Source organism: Oculina patagonica, chromosome 14 (assembly GCF_052425735.1).
Source record: "Oculina patagonica isolate OP01 chromosome 14, crgOcupat, whole genome shotgun sequence".
Classification (NCBI taxonomy): domain Eukaryota; kingdom Metazoa; phylum Cnidaria; class Anthozoa; order Scleractinia; family Oculinidae; genus Oculina; species Oculina patagonica.
The window spans coordinates 9,911,516-9,932,705 of NC_135771.1; the positions used below are offsets into that span (position 1 = coordinate 9,911,516).

A 21,190-nucleotide genomic window follows, 5' to 3' on the forward strand; every position below is an offset into this window, starting at 1 on the left:
TTTCAAGTCTTCAACTGGCCGGTTTTGCTGTATCTGAAGTGAAAATATGCTTTAATATACGTGTTGGTATTTTAACACAAGGGCCCAAAATCATCATTTTGCAGTGGGACGTGTAGCACTTTCCTATTCGATTCTTGTGAACCTGGAGTGAAAAGTACGATAAATCTTATTGATGGTAATTTCCAAAAAGACGTAAATTGTACATTTCAAGTCTCAAACAGGCCGGTTTTGTTGATCTGGAGTGAAAATAAAGTTTAACCGACATGTTGTTCTTTCAACACAAGGGCCCAAAACCGTCATTTTCAGTAACCTGTAAACCAAGATGGCGGCCCCTCGGACTCACGATCGATCTCTACGACACAGAAAAAGGGTCATTTTCAGTGGCTCATTTACCACTTTCTTGTTCGATTCTATTAGACCTGGAGTGAAAATAAGCATGAATGCACGTGATGGCCAAAAGTTACATTTTAAGTTTCAATTCGGCAGTTATTGGTGTATCTGGAGTGTAAGACTTGTAAAATTCATTAATTATTCATGGGGGTGCAAACCAATCCCAGCACAGTATTCAGATCACATGTACACAACTGTAAACCCAGATACAAATCAAACAATAGAATTAACTTTTGATACAAACTCCTCCTCAGCTAATTAGTATACATTAACTTTTGATACAGATCTCTACTGATTCGCATAACAATACTTTCCATTCTTTTTATTGTTTTCATTTCACAAGTAGAATAAAATATTCGCGTCCGATCTGTATGGGCATTTACAATGGCTCGCCTATCGGCTCGCCATTGTAACCGCCCATACAGATCTCCCGCTCATAATTTATCTTCTACTTAATTTACGTGCTGGCATTTCATCGCAAGATCCAAAAATCTTCATTTTCGGCTCCCCATGTGGCACTTTCCCCTTGGATATGGAGTAAATATTAGGCTGAATCCACGAGGTGGCGTTTTCCAAAAATGTACAATCTGTACATTTTAAGTTTAAAACTGGCAGTTTTTGATATATCGCGAGTGGAAATAGGGATTTATCTACGTGCTGGTATTTTATTACAAGGGACAAAAATCTCCATTTTCATCTCCCCATGTGGCACTTTCTCAATCGATTCTTTTGGACCTGGAGTGAACATTAGGCTGAATCCACGTGATGGTATTTTCACCTTGCTCATTTTCGAGTTAGTAGTACTGAAAGCCAAAATTAAGGTTGTTTTTAACAGGTTACAGTGTTGCTATGGTAACCACTAACGTGAAGAAAATGACCACAACTTATCGACCATCGATTGGGTATTTGTTTATTACCATTACTGTAAGGCCATCCCAATGAAATGTTTCGTTTCCCATCGCCCCGTCTTTTGTGATGATGGGTCGGTCGGTCGGGCAAAAAAAAAAAAAAAAAAAAAAAAAAAAAACACTTGTAAGTAAGAAAGCCTGGTTACAAAGTCAACTCGAAAACGTGTCTTTTCGTTCGTTATTCCTTATCAAATGTCTAAAACGTCTTTAAATAACGTAGTATCGATGTTTATTAAAGACAAAGACATCATATACCAATCGTTGTTAATAAAACAAGATCGTGTGCTTGTAAATTGAAGTAAACTAGTGAATCTGGAATTTTTTTTTTTTTACTTTTCGAAAAAAATGGGTCGGTCGGGCGATGGGAAACGAAACATTTTATTGGGATGGCCTAATGGCAAGTGATGAAGAGCTGTAGTACTGACCCATCAAAGTATAAGGGCTGGATTATACTAAAAACAAATATCAGCAACAGCTTGGAAAACACTTCCAGACTTTACTACAAACTTGAACTTTTTTTGATACTTTTTCCAGGTCTTGAAGATTTCCATTACTTTTTCAAGAATTCCAGACTCTGTTCAAAGCTCACGAGAATCAAACACGCGTTACCACTATCAGTTCTCTTTAAACTTAACAGAAACGACAAGTTGGAAAATTGTTTTATTCAATGTTGTGCTTCATTTCTGGCACACGTTATTTCCTTGCAGAATATCTCGGGTGGAAAACCTGCTTAAATGTTAATATTTAAAATTTGGAAGTAACTTTTCCTAATTGTAGGACACTTGCTTACACCAGAGAGCAAGTAACCCTTTTAACTTGCTACGCATTCGTTCCGAAAGGGTTTCTTTTTCTGTCTAAAATGGTATACAATAGGGTGTTCGGCCTTAAGGCATAGCCTTCCCACATAAAACTTCTCGGAGCAACCCCATTGGGGGGAACATTTGTCCCTGGATATCTTTTCTCGATATAAACAGACCCTCATTTGAAACCAGTATGTGTTATGGCAGTGCACTAAATAAAAGGTCTTTAACACAAAGTAAAAAGTTCTTGTTACGCCTGTAAATCGAAATGCAATGGATGATGAAAAAGTTACCATGAACCCTGCAAGTTTTTGTTGCCTTTTGTTTCACGATCAATCAGAAAAAAGTCCAAATTCTGGAAATTTGGCCCTTTTAATGCAGCCGACTCGCCAAATAAATGTATCAGGCGTTCTTTTTTTTCTTCCCTCCCGCTGCGAAAAAAGAACGCCTGATTGCAGGTTAGGTAATAAACTGAAGGTACAAACTTGAACAGCAAAAAACAAACTCTATATTGCGAATATAAAACTCGACTTTGGGCCTCATTAGAGCGGTTTTCACTTGTGTCGAAAGTAATTCGCGTTTGTTGGTCATTGCTACGCTCAGTGACTGGTTTAAAACTCTCGCGCCACTTTCTCAGCCAATCAGAAGTAAAACCAAAACCAATCGTGACTTGCTTGCGCACGTTTTCCAGCGCTTCCTGGCGGATGCATGATATGTATTTTCTTCGAGTTGGTTGCTTTACTGAATTGTCTGTGTTCTATTTTCTGGTTTTACGACACTTAATTGAAAACTGCTCTAAGCCAGTTTAAACTTAACGCAAGTAACATTACTCTCGTTTCTGTTGCCCCCTGAAATAATACAAAAATATCGTCTCTCGAGCACAGAAATCCGCTTTTTAAATTTTTACAACCGTTAGGCGGCCCCTCGTTATTCTTAATTTCCAACAGTGATCAGCATTTGACTTCTCCGCACGATATTTATACAATGCCATGCAGACATGCGATGAGATACTGTCTTGTTGCCGTACCATCATACTCTCAGAAGTTTGACTCTTCCCCAGTCGTCTTCATAAAGCACGCGGCTAAGATACAGCGGAGGGAGAGATGGGTACCTGGAAAGGGAGCGCGTGCGTACTTCTCCCTTTGCCGCGTGCTATATGAAGACGACTGAGGACGAGTCAGCTCAGAAGTTACATCAAAAAGACATGTCAGAGTCAATAAGCAAGGGATTAAAGGGGCAGTGTCACCAGGCATATATTGCTACTTGAAAGTCCAGTGAAGGTGTTGGAAGTCAACTGATAGTGACCTGGCCTTAAATGTACCGTACTTGTCACGAACATTGTAAACAGTGGTGTGGTCACGGACTGGTAGGGAAGAAACGGCCTAAAACTTGAAAAAGTCGGGCCGACATTTTCAAGTTTGAACAGTGTTTCAAGTTTGACAGTGTTAGTTGAAAGAAAAACACAAAGTCCACTGCTTACGGTTTATTCACATCTTACAGAATAAATTTTTGCCTTTCTTTTGTTGTTCAGGTTATTCTGTTGATCAGTGAGTGCACCTTCAAAATTTTAGCAATGCATAGTTTACACAAAAACTTAGAAGAGTTTTCGTGACACTGTTCCTTTAAAAAGGTTACTGCAGCTCACAAAAATTTGTTGTATTTAATATTTTGTTAACTATTATGATAATCTTAACTCCTCGCTTTATTGCGAAGAAAACTTTGTATACGTACGATACTGTGTCCCTTTTGGGTAATACATGTGTAAATATTTCTTGTGCATCCTCTTATATAATTAAATGGTTAACGTTTATTTACTAAGTGCAGTATCAGGGTTATGAACTATTGAGTTCCTCTAGCTAATATCATCTTATTCTGGAAAACAGGTTGAGCTCCGACTTCGATTCCTATTTAAGGAAAACAGAGAAAACATTAATATGATAAAAGCGTGGGATTTATAAGACGTTACAAACTGCCACTCAAGAGTTCCTTCAAGGCAGACTCTGGATACTGTCTAACTAGATGTATGCACTGTTTCCTGGGAAATAGAGGTCAATACAGTATAGGATCTGTTATAAGGTATCGTATGCGCATAGCCTCACCCAACACATTTTGTTCAGCTGTGAACAAATCAATAGCACATTGGTTTCGTGCCTAAAAAGAAAAAATAGCCAAGTGCACTTGAAACCTTGAGCAAAGCACACGGCCGTTGGAGCTTTGAGGGCAAAGTAGCCAATTTTTACGAGAACTTTTTACTCAGTCGATTGCACCATGTTGATTGGTGTAAAGCCAGTGAAAGATCTGCATCAGACATTATTCAACATGGAAGTACACAATAGAGTGAAACAAACTAACGCTGTCGCATACAGAGATCTACACACTAAGGATTAATAATGAAAGAAACCGCTACAGAAATACAGGAAAGAACTAACGCACCAACAGTTACTCGACAAAGAAACTAACCAATCAACAGACAAACACAAAATCAATCAAACAAGCAAACTAACAACAACAATTAGACAGCAGTTACCTTATGCGAGCGCGCTTTGTTGAAGACATTCCAGAATCGAAGAGTTTCATCCCCAGCTCCTGTTACTATAGCCTCACCATCAGGCGATACGGCCTGTGAGCAACAACAAAAATCTCATTAGTGAACCCACGACTTCATACAAAGCTCAAGTTAAACCAGACAATCCAGTGAACTAATCAAAACTTGAAGCAAATACATGTAGCCGGTACGAAGCGCAGGAAAACGTGTGTGAGCGAGTCATGGTTGGTTTGGTGTTACATGTAGTTATCAACCAAATCACTAAGCGCAGTATAGGGCTGTTTTCAATAGCCCTTTTTACAGTTCCCGGCGCCATATTGGAAAGTAACCGCGCAGAAGATAGTGAGGCTAGGTGACCGTGGTGAGGTGAAGAGAATTAAGTGAGGATCGGCAATAGCCCGTAAATTTTTAACATGAAATGTTTACAAAAGTTTTTTTACTTGCTCAATCACTAATTATGTTTAATAATACTTACATACACAAGCCCAATGAAATTTTCAGTAAAATAGTTATCCCAAATCAGGAATTATTCTTAATTTTGCAGACTTCTTTTTTATTTTATTTCTGAGTGTGGTAGTTTATTTTATATTGTAGAGCTGTTTTAGGTGAAGTTATAAGCTTGGTTTAAATAAAGTTTTAATATTATCTCATAGGTAAAGAGAAATCCCAGCAACATAGATTGTGAAACATTCTAAAAGGAGTCTGCCAGTTGAAAGAAGCTCAGAAAATCATCTATTCAAGTCAAGAAATGGAAAATAACACAAGCAGAGGGCAATTTTTTAAGAATAAAAAATGTTTTCATAGTTGAAATGACTGCATCAGCTACTAAGTTTTGAAATAAATCAAAAGTAAAGTAATAACTCTGGCTAATCACAAAGGACACGGACAAACCAGTGAGCCAATCAAAACTCGAAGCAACTATATGTAGCCGTCACGAAGCGCGAGAAAACGTGTGTGAGCGAGTCATGATTGGTTTTGGTTTTAGTCCTGATTTGCTGAGAAAGTGGCGCGAAAGTTTTAAACCAATCACGAAGCATAGAAATGCTTTCAACACTCGAGTAAACATCGCTCTAATGATTTAATCAAACGTGCAAACGAGAAGCAGAGTGAATAGAAACTACGAACTTACCAGGTAAAGAACTCTATAAGAATGTCCTGTTAACTTGGCTACTTGAGTCAAAGATGGATATTTCCAAACTAGGATCTGGTTCTGTGAATAGCCATGTGTGCTAACCTGCAATGAAGAATATCGATATATGTGTTCAAAAGCGTGCCAATGCCTTTAAATTTCGTATGTACAGTCGAAGCTCTCGTAAGCGGACACCCTCGGGACGCGAAAAAAGTGTCCGTATCTCGAGCTGGCCGCTTACGAGAATGGTTCTCGTAAGCGGCCACTAGAGGTGTAGGGGAAAGATGGCCGCTTATGGGAGCTTGCCCAGCTAACTATAACCGGAGGGACGTGGATGACGACAAAACAAGCACTGAAATATGGTACTGTAACTACTGTAAAATCATTGTTAGTGACGAACGGCGGTGTGAAAATGATTGATGAAAACAAGATACAGAGTTTGTTAAAAGGATTTTCTTTGGGATGTCCGCTTACGGGAGCTTAAAAACAAAGGGAAAAAGTCTAAGTCGTAATCTCCGAAAGTGTCCGCGGCCGCTTACGGGAATGTCCGCTTACGAGAATGTTAAAATACAGAGTTTGTATGGGAGCGTAAAACGGGGTTTCAAACAAGGCGGCCGCAAGTAGAGCTGTCCGCTTACGAGAGTGTCCGTTAAGAGAGCTTCGACTGTATTGATATATTTAGTTGGCTAGATTGGTCGTACTACGACTGTATTGGTATTTTTTTCCATTTCATGTTCAAGTTCAAAAAAAGAGTGCGAGCAAGTCTCAATAACGTTTCCTTACCTCAGAAACGAGGAAAGCTGTGATGTGATTGAACAACACAACTCCAAAAAAGGCCGAAATCATAAAGAAGGTACATGTTCTTTATGAACAGTTACATGTTTTTATGGTAGTTTGCACCTAAAGTGCAAACTACCAAGCACGGACTCAAATCTTGGCGATATTTCGCCCCCAAATTATGGAATAGCCTCTCAGACACTGCCAGAACTTCAATATGCTATAAATCCTTTAGAAAGGCGTTAAATGCTGTAGATATTAGTCGTCATTTTTAATTTTTAATTAAATAATTGTATATATTCTATAACTTTTAGCTCATTTTTAATCAGGAAATGCGTCGCACATATTTAAAGCTTTAAAGCTTTGAAGAATTTTATTCACTTTATTTTATTTTATTTTTTATTTATTTATTTTTTTTATTTTCATTGTGGCTTACCTGTAAACTAGCTGGTGCGTTCCCGCAGATTTTGCTAACCATATCTGCGGGACGCATCGAAACCATAGCTAAGTGTAATGACCACATTAAACATTGTATTGTATTGTATTTTATACCATGCCATAGAAAATACAGCCAATCAGAATACAGGAAAGCCGTTGTATATTCGACGGTATTCAACCCAACCTTCCCATCGTGCGCTGCGATTGTATTCTCGACGAAATTTAGTGAGCGTATTTTCTATGGCATGGTATAAAATAGTTATACAACACTTTCTCGTGGTATACTATGGAATATCCCACTTGTCACTTGTATTTTCTTGGTATACACACTCGCCTAAAGGCTCGTGTGTATACCGAGAAAATACAAGTGACTCGTGGGATATTCCATAGTATACCACTCGAAAGCGTTGCATAACTAGTATGTATTGTATTGTATTGTATTGTAACTCAAAAACTCCATTTATATGATGCATTGCAACCCGGAAGATCCCTTTACTATAAAGAACTTCTTACATGGAGAAACAAATCATGATACAAGGAGGCCCCGTGAAACTGACCATTTCTTAAGACAATGAATATGTACTAACTAACCCTGATACACAAACAAACAAAGAAACAAACCTTGGTGAATTAGCTATTTCTACATGTACATGTCAAGACTCACTACTCACAAGGAATCCCGAAAATAGGTTCTATGAATGAAAGAAACCAAAACCACTCACCAGTTCATTAGAATGCTTTGACCATGCTAAGTTGCAAACCTGACATGAGACAGAAAATACGACCAGTAAACTTAAACTGTTGATATACGAGGGCAAGGCAGTATACTATTGAAATACCACGAGACTAAGTACGGGAGACTGTGATTCACTCTGTTCTGTGTTTATTACCATGAGATATAATGCAAGGGCAGTTGATGTTAGGTGTAGTCTCAAGGGACAAGTTTTTCTTACACCAACAACAGTCCATATGGAAGAAAGTTGATCGTTCACCTCGCATTCCAAGGAGGTCTCCCTCGATTTTTGTGTTTGGGACATGCAAAATAATGTAACTACATGTAAGGGACGGACCATTATTTTTTTGGAGGGGGGGGGGGGGGGATGAAAAATATTGAAAAAATTGTTTGCAGGGCCTGGAAAGACAAAATAAATTGTTTGCAAACACGATATGTATAACAAATAATAGTAAGAATTTCGAAAAAAATGTTTGCAGGGGTGCATAAACTAAAAAAAAAGTTTGCAGAGGAAAATTTTTCATCCCCCCCTCCAAGAAAATAATGGTCCGTCCCTAAATGAGAAAAAAAAAAGCTCAACAGGTATATTATGAAACGGACCGACCTTAAACTCGGTATGAGGTATTAAATCCTTGCCATTGAGAAGAACTTGGAAATGCTAGCTATGATCTGATCGACATTAATATTCTCCTAAGCGTTTGCCCTACATTTCCTACCAATTACCTTGTATATCAAGGTGTTGCTTTTCAGTTCTGTGCTGATCAAATCCTTTATTCTTATAACATGCCACTTGAATTTGTTATGAAAAAGTTAAGAGTAGATATGAATTCATCCAAATACCTGTGAGCCAGTGTCCACACACTGCAGTGGTTGTCCTGTTAGAGTGTTCCAGAATCTGATGCATCTGTCAGCTGTACCACCCCCTGAGGAGAGCAGACCATGCTGTAGACAAAAAGAAGTCCAGTCAGTATTACAGTGTAGCAGCTTGTTTTAACAAAAAGGTCAGTGAGATTGACTGGAACAGAGGTCCGTTAGAAGCTAATGAAACAAGTTGAGATGTAAAAATCTAATAGTTATGTTACAAGTTGATTATCAACTTGAAGTTGATTAAAATAAAACGTATTTGGAAAGCTGACGGTTCGTGGGTTACGTACACGTAGCCCTTAGTGGGACGAAAATGGAGGATTGTGTGTTATAATAATTATACTGTAGTATAGCGTTATGTTATTTGAGTAAACAAATTCGTATCGAAAAATACATGAATAAATTATCTAAACGAGAAGCATTCGTCTCCAAGGTACTGAGTTAAAAAATAAATTTTTGTTCTGAGGCTTGCCACTTACAGGGTTACCTTGATGAAGAGAAAGGCTGAATATCACCATGTTTTCAAAAGAAAAAAACAGGGGAGATTAAAAAGTTTAGAGACAGGTTGACAGACATCTTTGTCGTTTTTCTGATCTCTTTGCTCACGAAAGCAATAGATCTCCTAGTCTCCTTCTTGTCTCTCCCACGTATAACATTTTGCATAGAGTGCAAGTTATGCAGTAGATTACTGTACAATCAAAGCAATTAGTAACTTTGATGCACAATTTTTACACCAAACATACCTGATGAGGGGACCATGCTATGGCTTTGACTGCTGCTGAGTGTTCACCATACTGCTGCTCAGGAGACAGGTTGGACAAGTTCCATACCAGTAGCTTGTTATCATTACCTCCTGAGGCCAGGTGCTGATGGTCTGGAGACCACTTCAGTCCACACACCTGTTGTCAGAAAGAAATTCTCTTATTGATCAATTCACATAGCTTTGGGAGATGAGATGGCCTAAAAGTAAGTGTGTTGGACTCTGGATCAAGCAGTCCAGATTCATTCTTGGCAGGGTTGTAGCTAAGAAAACACTAAGCTGGCTCAGCCCAGCCGGCTTTAGCGGGATTCAAATTCTCTTTCAGCTGATGAAATTAGCCGGCAGCTGGCCGTTAGCTACAACCCTGTCTTGGGCAAGACACATTACTCTCACAGTGCCTCCCTCCGTATAAATGGGTATACATTGTATACCACCACTGCATCTCCACACACCTGTTGAGAGAAATGATCTTTTAATTGAACTTTTGCATTATTTTGGGAGGCGCGATGGCCTAAAAGTAAATTTATGTGCTAGACTCTGGATCAAGTGGTCCAGGTTTGTGCCTTAGCTGAGTTCATTGTGCTGTGTCCTTGGTCAATACACTTGGCCTATCTCTACCCTAACACAGGTGTTTATGGGTACCAACAGATTAAATGCTGGGGACTTGCATCCCATCCAGGGGGGGGGGGGGGTGAAATTCTTATAATCGCTTCATGCTACAAGACTGGGATAAGCTTCAGCCTGATGGGCCACTAGGCTTGAATACAGACTAACATGTAACCTTTTAGTCTACTGACACGGGGAACAAAACACTTTGATTTTGCAGTACATTGCAGTAACTTGCATCATTCTTTGAAGTAAAATAGATTTAGTTAGATCTGATTACAGCCATCAAAAGGAGTCAGTTTTTCCATCTGTTTTTCATGCCACAAGCAACAAGCAAAAGAGTTTCTATAATTGTCTGCTGTACAATGTACATCTGCAGTTCAAAATTAAAACATACAGATCATTTACTAACCTCTTGTCTATGTCCAATCAGTCTTCTCTCCACTGGGCTGGGAGTTCTGGCATCACGCTGAAGAATCAGTCTGTCTCTACTGCCGGATGACAGCATGTCACCATTCCAAGCTAGTGCACCTTTAACAAAAAAAAAAAAAAAAAACAGGCTTTGAATTTTACTCAAAAGGTTGCCACGTAAACTTTCTGGTCAACTTGGACAAATCTTGTCCCCGGAGTCGGCTTTTCATGAGCAGGCTGATTGTTATCGATTACTGGCTAACCAGCTTTGTCTTGAATGGAATTATCTCTGAGTCTACATTCAGTGACTGAAGTCCACAGGGTTGGAAACTAAAATTTCAGAGCACTCGCCATCTGGGCGAGTGACTGGCAAATTGCACTCGCCCAAATCAGTTTTCACTCGCCCAGTCTCCTCCATTAAACATTTAAAAAAGTAAATCCCCCCCTCCCCCATCGCCCTGTATTTTGTTAGCAAGGTATCGAAATTGTACACTAAAATTCGCGGAAATTAGCCATCTTGCCCCGTTTTGCAGCTCAGTGGACGAGTCAGTGTTTTTATGACGAGAGGTATTACTTTGTACAAGTACATCTGTTATGTAACAATCGCCAAGCGGAAGCCATTTCTGTCTGTTTACAAACCAATGTTGCTTGTAGACAGCGTCGATTGTGGAATATAAAAAAATACACCTATGTTGGCTAACACATTTTGAAAAAATCGTACTCGCCAAACCGGGCGAGTGATGCGTGAGTTGTACTCGCCCGACCGTTTTCACACTCACCTGGGCGAGTGGGTGAGCGCTAATTTCCAACCCTGAGTCCACGAATCAAGGACTTTCAAGCTGGACTTGTCCAGAGTCTGGGTTTGCTGATCAAGAGAAGAGCAAACTCTGGGGACAAGATAGTGACTGCCTTTTAACAACATTATTTTATTGTTGAAATCAAACAAAGTGATCAGATTTTGTAGTGACTGGTTTGAGGCATGGACTTGAAAACCATACAGGCCTAAAAAACAATCTTACAGTGTTGTGCTGAAGCAGAAAGTGATGACTTATTCCACTTGCTTACCAACTCTAGCAGTATGTCCTTCAATAGTTGACACTCGTTTTTGTGCCGAAGCATCCCAGATTTGAACAAGACCTTTATGTGTTCCAACGGCAACAAGGCCACTCTGTTGAAACAGGTAAAGTAATAAGTTACATATTAATAAAACAAAAATGGGGACGAATAAGGAAGATTGGGATGGACTGCATGCACAAGATGAAAAATTGACAAGCTTGTAAATGAGTACTACAGGTGAAATTTTTAAGATGTGTTGTTTGTGGCAAAGATTAAAAGGATCAAATTGGAGAAAATACTGTATAATACAGTAGAGCCAAGCATTATGACCAACTCATTAAGTAAACATGGTTGCCTCATTATTCATTTGAACATGTAACTCAGTCAGTGCTTTTAATATGACTAGGTGCCCTGTTTAATTTATAACTACGACCAGGTTTTGAAGTCCCAAGAGCAGACTGATTAACTAGATGTATCTGAGGTTTTAAGATGCAATAATAAGAAAAAAAATCAGACAGTACCCTTTCAGACCAAGACACTGATGTTACAGAATCACCATCAGATGCAAGATCACATAGTTTTGTAACCTGTGTGGAAAATGACAGAAATAAAATTTATCATGATAGTCTTTTCATTACAGACTCTTAGTAAATGTATACCATCAGACGCATCAGTTCTCTCTCTAGTGCCTTCAGCTTAAATTTTTACATACATTCAGGATAAAAAGAAAGTTCATTAAAATAGATAACAGTTAATTTCATAAATAATTATTACATGTATGCCCCCTTAAAACACCTTACAAAAATAGCCCAGGGCTCATCACTGTCGGCAGGACTTAAAAAGCTTTTTTAAAAACTGAATACTCCACACAAAATTAATAGACAGTTTGTACTATTCCAGTAACACTCAAAAGTGAGGTTATAATCTAATCTCGTTCCCCGATCTCGCAGGTAGTCGAGCCGATAGGCGAGATCTGGTAAAGTAAAACAATTCAATTCTTTTGATTGGCTGTTTCAAAACATGCCTGTCACAGCGCTAAATTTGAACATGCACTGTGGCCCCTAGGGAATGTCTGTTTTTTATGCAGATTAGAGATCCTACACGCAATCAAAATATATTCATTTTTGGGACGTTTCATTGTTGCCAACGAGTCAGGCCTTCTGGAAGACCAGAAGGCCTGACGAGGCGGCAGAATATAGAGCCGCGAGAAGATTTGTATATGCGAAAAAAATCTCAGAAACACTACAAATGTCGAGAAATGTAAGTAATGTAATGTAATGTAAGGTAGATCGTGACGACACAATTTCTAATGTTTTTAGCCAATCCGTTCAGCAGAATCTGTTCAGCACGTGCACACTTTGTTGTAGTTTGGCCAATCAGCGCGCTACTAATTTCTTCAGCACGTGCATGATTCATTGGCAACTAAAATTCCCAGACAAGATGCGTCTCAGATAACAGAGGTTTCAAATCTGTTCGCTTCAGAAAGCTAAAATTACCGAACTAGAGATTGAAATACGAAAGAAACTTGAATTAAACTTTGTTTAGAATTTAATTTCATTTAAGATGAAGGCAAGAAATGCATTTCAAAGCTTCAAGATTTCCAGAGCTTCGAAAATTTCGAAGCCATACAAATTTGCATGCGTAATTAAGTTGGGTCTGGCTAAGTAAACAACACGGATTTTATCGATCAGAAGAGAGTTTTATTTCGTTTCTTGAATTTATAAAATAAATTCCCCATACTACATTTTTTCCTGGATTGTCCGGCGTTTTTTTTTCTTGGGAAACAGGGCCTTTAATTTTCCTAAAAGCTGGTTGCCCGAACGCAATTTGCAGTGTCTCAACAACAACAATTTAACGTGACATTTGAGACATCACGCATTGCGCGTGATGAATTATTCTCGGAATATTAAATAAAATAAACTTGTTCCATCTTTGGCCTCAAACTTGTCCAAACAGGCTTTTACCTTTTAAAACCTCAAATTTTTTAATACTTATGGGCTGAATGGATTTAACTGCAGTGCGGAAAGTTTGAAATGCTTTGTTTTGGCAAATCTTTGTAAAAGTTTGCTTTTTGTTTCGTAATTTATTTTCCGTGTTCAGTGGCTCATTGCCACTTTGACTAAAGACCTATAGGACTTTAAAACAGCGGAAACCTCTCCAAAATAGTGGCATCGGACAACAATGGCTTGAAACTCTCAAATAGCATGAAGTTTACAAGATTTCTCACTAAATCTTCACTACTTTGGTTTTATTTTAGAACTTTTTCCTCATTTAGCCTTCATAAAATCGCATTTTATTCCATAAACATTCAAGCTTTTCAAAGAAAACGCGCAATGTTTATTGATCGACCAAAATCATAAAGCGTCCCGTTGTACTCGTTGGCATTTCTACCGATAGGTATCACTAGTTTAAAGTTAGGCTCAAAAGTCAAGAAGATTTCTTTTTTAGTTCTTCGTAGCATTATAAAGCTATTTCTAACGAATAAGATGTTTAACAATAGAGAATTCGCCGTACAAATATGTATGTTCGATTACGTGACCTGATCAAATTTGCATAAAATCTAGACATGTCTATAGCATGTAATTGCGGAAGGAACAATTTTTTTAATCAAATAAATATCTTACATGAACTAAAGCTTTCATGATTGCCTTCTGCTTTATTCTTTAGTAAAATACTCTGCTTGATATTATTCCAGGAAAGACAAGAATGGTAAAGCATTCGTTATTCATCTGGTTGAGCATTGGTTATTCATTTGATTGCCATTTTCTTAGAATTGTCTCGGGCATGCACAATTGACTTGCCTGCCACATTTCTGACAGGCAATCACGTGGTACAAATCGGATTTGACCAGATCTTGCCTTCCGACTCGTCTACCCGCGAGATCTCGGAACAAGATTAGTTACATGTATAATCCCTTGTATCTTAATTCTTGCATTGAGACTGTCCACCTACTTTGAGCAGTACTGTACTAACTACAAGTAGGTTCACAGCCATTACTATTAACAGTATTATTTAATACCTGACTAGTACATGCACTCCAGAGATACACACATGTTCCCAAGCCAACACTTAATATATTCTGTCCTGACCAGTCCACAAGATTAAGATAAAAATCGTCCTGAAGAAAAAAAATATTCATAAATTTGTATAGACTTTATTTTCACTAATGAGGAGTATTTAATGCAAAACATCAATTTTCAAGAATGGTCACCATCTCATTTATCCTTTACAAAAATAAAATGAACATCTAACCTAGAGCATTCTTTACATACCTATAATAATAGATAAATAAATAAATAAAATTTTACTGAGTGTAATGAGATACATATTTAACAAATGGCACTGTACTCTATCTGAATATTAAAAATTACAAACCTGTAATTCTGGAGCATCTAGTACTTTAAATGGTATCTTGGAAATTTTTCTTGTTGACTGAAAAAAAAAATAAATATTGATTGGAAATAATTAAAAGCAGCTGTAATTTATTGAAAATGTCTTTAACATTTCTAAATTACATGTATTTTATACATAAATTTTTGTAATTTATTTTGTGGGAGTTTTGATCAGATATGTCATGTATACAAATAAATGGCAACAAGGCCAACAAAATATAGTTACTGTTATTGACAGTGGCTTTAATATTAAAACTGACCTTTCTTGGTGATCGTAGAAGTCTCTGACTGTAAAAGAATAATTAAAATTGTTTTATGTCAGAGGTTAGTTGCAATGAACTTTATCAATGGCACAGTACAAATTCTTAGAATAAAACAGTACAGGAACATCAACATATCATTTACAGTGTGTAAAGTACAAAAATTAATAATGTATTTCTGATCTGATGACCGCAATACCTTTTCTTACTGACAGGTGAGAGAGAATAAGAAGCTACTGATTCTGTGTCATCTTGCTTACTTCTTTTCACCTGATACTGTGAACAAAGCAGAAAATTAAAAATTAATTATGTCAAATGGATTTACAATGTGCAAGAAACTTCTGTGTTCAAAACAAACATGATTCTGTTTCAGTGGAAACATGGCCTGAAAAAAACTCTTACTAAGTACTGATGACATATAATTATGTAGGTACAGGATAGAGTTATCCGCTTAGTGCATAACAACCAACTGACAATAAGTAGTTACACTACATGTAAGTACTCAAATATACAAAGGGAAATTATGTCGTCAGACAAGTGTGGAATATTTCAGGTTGAATCAGAGTTACAAGTGGAGAAAGTCAGGTTGTGTATATAGAAAAGAAAGTGTCTTTTCAAATACACAGGCTTCTGTATGCCAAAACAAGACATTGAGCAAAATTACTATAACAAGGGTACCACATTCAATTTATTCAAACCTGGAATATACTATGTATGTGATTACTGTTGCTGGATAGTGCTCTTCTTTCCTCGTGTGGCACTTCCTGAAAGGACAAAACAAAATCAGTTAATACAAGCATGACTGTATTACAATATATGACAGTACAGGATGGCACAAAAAACACCAGTTTCTGATATTATGAAACTGAAAATAATAGTGTAGTTCTAAGACTAATGATAAGTACTCTGTTATAAGTCACCACAACACCAAACAAAAACCAGTGAAACCATTAGCTCACTTGCACCTACAAATTTTAAATTAAAATATGTTCCTTTTTCACATTCCTAAATTTTACACCCACAAAGAAAAACAAAAAGTGGGATAGGGCATTTTATACACATTAGAATTTACCTTAAGGTCTTCAATTCCTGCACCAAGAAGTTCATTCTTTAAAAGACACTGATATGCCATACCCTCTGGGAAAAATATATTAAGTTATATAAAAATAAGCCAAGTTTATTGCAATTATTAAAAGCTCTCAGGGTAATCACATGTAAATGTATAATTTTATACATGTATCCCGTAATGTAAATGTATGTACATGGCTGATCACAGGCATGATCTTCATTCTTGACTTGTCTAATATTTTATTCACTCTAATTCATTCTTTGTCTTGTACATGTACTAGTTAGTTAAGTTTGGGCATATACCGTAAACACCCGCAGATAAGCCACACCCACAGATAAGCCGCACCCTAAGTTTAACAACTCAAATGTTGGAAAAAAAGTTTATGAAAGTAAATCAAAGAAAATCCAAAGTCGAGTCAAAAATCCAAAGTTGAGTCTTTAGGAAGTCTTCTTCATCGAACGTAAACTCAATGAACATTGAAACAGAATAAACTTCAGTCTTACCCACAATTTGAGCTCTTTAATATAATGAAAACCAACTTTGACATACATGTATCATGGGTGATCTTTTTCTAACATTTGTTGACAGCTATTTCTTCATTTAACACAGTTTTTCCATAGGTTTTTGTGTCACAACAACAAGAACTTGCGTTTGCCAAACGTTCGTAGCTTAGTAACCAGGCATTTTATCGGACGTGAAATATGGGAATAGGGCGAGAATGTAAAGCAAAACAAGATGGCGATGGAGGCGTTCGGGTTTCGTGGCTATCATATCGACAAGTTAACGAGATTTGGGATCCATCTATTGGAGATAAACTCGTTGCATGAAGAGAGTTTCGTAATCAGTTCGACAAATTTTCCAACAAAGTGCAAAATGAGAAAGAAACAATTGGCCATCTTACTCATGAATACTCATGGTATTTTCTCGCTCATGAATAAAGTATCAACATTATAAAGTATAGGCCATTGTCGACACTGCAAACAGTATAGGAGCTTTATGTAGTTTTATGTTATATTAATTTACATAATTTTCCATAAATTAGCATCAGTTCACGAAAATTTACGGCACCTTTTCCGAATGTTCCCGCAGATTAGCCGCACCCCCACTTTCAAGCGAAAATTTTTGGAAAAAAGGTGCGGCTTATCTGCGGGTTTTTACAGTACATGTAAAAGAGTGATGTTTCCTTTCCACTTTTATTAAATTAATAAATTATTGTAAAGTGGGATATATTATATTAAAATTTATTAATTTCAACTTACCCTTGGAATCAACAGTGGCATCCCTGAAAAAAATAAATTATTATTATAATAATTTTAAATTCACTTTTTTCTTGATCAATCACCACAACATTGATTACAGTTAATTAAGTGCAAGAACTGTGCAAGGTGAAGTTGTCAAGTTCCATGTTTGCTCTCTGACAACTGTCAGCTCCACATCCCTCACTTTGTATTTTGATTAGCCATTAAAAACAAGAGCTTTCAGAGAGTTGTAAAAAAGGTGCCAATAATACATGTACCTATGTCAAAAGTTTTGCCAGGTGGCAGCACATACCTATTTGACAAGAATAATGATCTATTTGAAGGTGGCCCCTGTTTTCATCATGAATATAATTAAATTTGCTTACAGAGACTATTCTTACTGCAACATTTTACCATCAAATTCCACTGACCTTGGAACTGAACTGTTTTTTGCTGGATCACTATTTTCCTAGATAAAATAAATCACAATTTTGATAAACATTTTAGTTAAATTTTATTGATTTTTACAGTGAGATTAAATATGAAAACAAACAAACAAGCTCCATAACAAAAGATCCTGCAATAGTTTACACTGTGAAAATGCTATGATCTTTACATACCTGCACTAAATTAAAATTAAGCTGCCATGCTGGACTAGTGCGGCTTGGAATAAACCTAAATAAACAAAACAATAATTATTATTAAGTCATAAAGTGTGGCAGAATGTAATTTACATGACTTTGTAGGCTTAATAGAAGTTAAAATTGAGCCAGTGCTTGGCTTGTCAGCAGTAATTGTGGGACCATGCACTGTGAAGTGACATAATCATGAGCTTACATGTAGTATAGCAGCAAATAATTTTTTTTTAAGAAGATAAAAAGCGTTCTCTGGTAAAATGTTTTAAAAATTATTAGCTTTCGACAGCCAGACTGCTGTCTTCGACGGATAAAAATGAAGTGATAAAATGGACCTAAAAATTTGAATAATTATGACTAGCGAATCGCATAAATTAAAAAGTTAAAAGTATGTGTAAAAGAATGTTAACAGGAATGCTAAAAGTGTATAAATTACTGTTTGTTTAAAAGAATGTTATATTGTCCTGGCAGAGGGCACGAATTGTTGTCGGCCTCGACCGTTTTTGCCGTGTGCCACGATTCAAGTGTCTTTCTAATGCGATTGTTGCCCTTGTCAATTATCTCCGCGTTTTCAAAGTCGATGGCGTGATCAAGAGTCCAGGCATGTTTTGCTACATTGGAGCCTTTAGCGCATTGTTTAGTATTCCTGATATTTTCTTTTCGCCGTGCACTAAACTATCTTTTTGTCTCGCCGATGTAACTCCAGGGACAAGACGCGCAAGGGATTTTGTAAACAACATTACACTGGTCGTCGACCCGAGGTCGAAACTTGGGAACAGGGAACTCTTGTTGTAGTGTCTTGATTGGTTTGTTGGTTACTCGGATATCGTGACTTTTGAGAATTCTTGTAAGAGGTTCGGTAATGCCTTTGATGTAAGGAAGCACCGCGAAATTCTGGCTATTCATTGGGTCAGCCCAACTGAAGAACATCCCAACCAGTTCTTCAGGTGAAGGTGTTGGAGGGTTGCTGTGTTAGGTCATGCAGTTGTTTCAAGCTCTAAAATGTGCTTTTGTGCTGCAGTTTGCTCCCTCCCCCTCCCTCCCTCATTGGTGGATATCGCAAGTATAGGGTTGGTAAGTATCTCCACTGTTGGGAGAGCTGCCTGGTGGGTGGTTGCTGCTCTCAGAGTTGCCATGGATACCTGCAGGCCCTGTTTGAGGCCCATATTTCACCTACATGTAGAACCACCACCCACTTTCATATGCACCTTCCCCAAGCTCATCTATTGGGGATGAGTTTAATAATTCCTCATTCTAGACAGCTTAAATTATATCACCAGTGTTTCAAGATCACTTCATGTATGCTTCCTAACCTGTCTCCATACTTTTCTCTGTTGGGAGAGCTGACTGGGCTAAGGTGCGGTGAGCTGAAATGCCGCACTCCGCTGAAACTTGGCTGTGAATAACAGACAATAGTGAACAGGCTGATAGTTAAAACAATGTGAGATACATAACTTTCTTAATTACAAATACCTGGTTTAGCACTCTTAAAGGTCATTACCCCGAAATAGAGCTGAACATAGATTTTTAACCAAACTTGCCTACTGGTTGATCACCTTAAGGGGACTTAAATTTTGAAATAAAAAAGTGGGGTCACCACATTTGTTTAGGAACAGGAAGACCTTGTATATACCATATATTTCCTTGTTAATTCCTATGCGAGTACTAGCAATGTACACCTTTCCAGTGATATTTTTTTTAACATAGAAATAGATCTGTTTTGATTTTTAATACAGAAAGAATTTGATCGCAACACTCAAATTATGCGAAAAAAAAAGATGGGTCACCATACCCTTTCCTTTTACGAGAAAGCGATGATTTGTTTTTCTCACGGACTAAGCCTCCTAGAAAAAAGCCGCCATTTTGTGTGCACACCAATTGCGCATAAAATACTGCGCAGTAAGGATGCGCAATAAGGCACTGGCAAACAAGGACACATTGTTGCAGACACAAATTTGTGTCCGAGACTCAAAAAATGTTTCTGATTTCTTTTAGAAACATTTTGTGTCCATGACAAATGTTTCCCAGTTTGTGCAGCATGGAAACAAAACATTTGTTTTGTTTGCTTGCTCAAGAAACATCAGGAGCATCAATGTATCCGCAACAAAAAGGAACTGGTGTCAATAGTCCATGTTTGCTGTCAACTTGTTATAATAATAACTGCACAATTTCCTTGTCATTGCATTCTGACTTGCTCTACTGAGGCTTTCCAAAATGTGTAACAACAAGAAACTGGCAGTGAAATTACTACAAGGAAACAATTATGGCACTTGTACTCACAGAATTAGCAAGAGGGCTACGTCCATTTGGTTGGCGAAGAAGTCTTCTCTCATACTCTGGGTCCATCTTCAGTTGTTTGTGAAGTTCAATTACAAAAAAGTACTATGAAATCCTCTTATATCCTGTTTGTTTGCCTTTTATAGGAGTGTTTGTAAACAGTACCATAAAAAAACTGCAAATGTATATTCAGGTGGAATTGACTTCCAGTGAAGTTGTAGGCTTATTAACAAAATGATGTTTCACCAATGCAACAATTTCGTTTGGCAAAAGCGAAAGAGTGTCTTGTTATTCCAGACGCTTCAGCCAAAAACAGCAACACGCAAGATAAAAAAGTTACTTTTCCACTTTATAACTACCGTAGCTGCAGTGAAAGGAAAGCTTAAAATCCAGTTGTTATAAGCTCCAAGCAAGACGTCTGCCCAAAGGGACGGTCAAAAACATGTCAGAGTAACAAACGATTCTGTAAACTGTTTCCAAACAGTAAATGTCTTCAAGTCCAGATTACAACAGGCGTAAAAGGCATTCTGTTCAAAGCAACATCAACTCCACCATGGCTCTGATAACAGCAAGGAAATGGAATTTCGAAGCAAACGGTTTTCCAACACAACGAAGATAAAACGTTCGCTTTCTTGTCGACCGCGTAACTTTATGAGGCTGAACCATGCGTTTTCCTTTGTTAAATTTTTTGCTTTTCTCCTTAAAAGGGAACTACAGGTTTCCAGACGAGGTAGAATAGAGGCAGATAAGCAAACGTGTGAGAAATATATGGCTACACGTGTGCCTTTTGAAAGATAGAAATTTCAAAATGCAAACGGCCACTTGATGTTTTGTTGCTTTGACGCTTTTCAGTTAACATCCGGGATGTTGCGACACAAAGAAGAAGAGAGGGGACTGGAAAT

The 21,190-nt window shown here is 37.6% G+C and overlaps 1 protein-coding gene across 1 annotated transcript; it reads right to left on the bottom strand.

Annotated features, from left to right (window-relative positions):
• Positions 1–1,945: 1,945 nt before the first annotated feature.
• On the bottom strand, positions 1,946–21,085 carry LOC144639176 (fizzy-related protein homolog). The gene is made up of 20 exons (XM_078498448.1): positions 20,292–21,085; positions 19,325–19,407; positions 17,997–18,051; positions 17,808–17,845; positions 17,398–17,420; positions 16,142–16,206; positions 15,768–15,833; positions 15,269–15,345; positions 15,070–15,097; positions 14,793–14,849; positions 14,437–14,535; positions 11,939–12,004; positions 11,427–11,529; positions 10,363–10,481; positions 9,328–9,483; positions 8,561–8,662; positions 7,710–7,748; positions 5,773–5,877; positions 4,626–4,718; positions 1,946–4,002 (listed from the first exon to the last, which is right to left on the bottom strand). The coding sequence occupies exons 1-20, from the start codon at positions 20,355–20,357 to the stop codon at positions 3,961–3,963; spliced, it is 1,482 nt and encodes a 493-aa protein (XP_078354574.1). The 5' UTR covers positions 20,358–21,085; the 3' UTR covers positions 1,946–3,960.
• Positions 21,086–21,190: the final 105 nt, after the last annotated feature.

Bases quoted from the DNA above. Each gene is read 5' to 3' on its own strand.
- LOC144639176 (XM_078498448.1), bottom strand. From the start codon at position 20,357: ATGGACCCAGAGTATGAGAGAAGACTTCTTCGCCAACCAAATGGACGT. The intron at 17,846-17,996 runs GTATGTAAAGAT...TATTTTATCTAG, and splicing joins TTAATTTTAATTTAGTGCAG to GAAAATAGTGATCCAGCAAA. The intron at 7,749-8,560 runs GTATTTGGATGA...GTCTCATGTCAG, and splicing joins GTGTGGACACTGGCTCACAG to GTTTGCAACTTAGCATGGTC.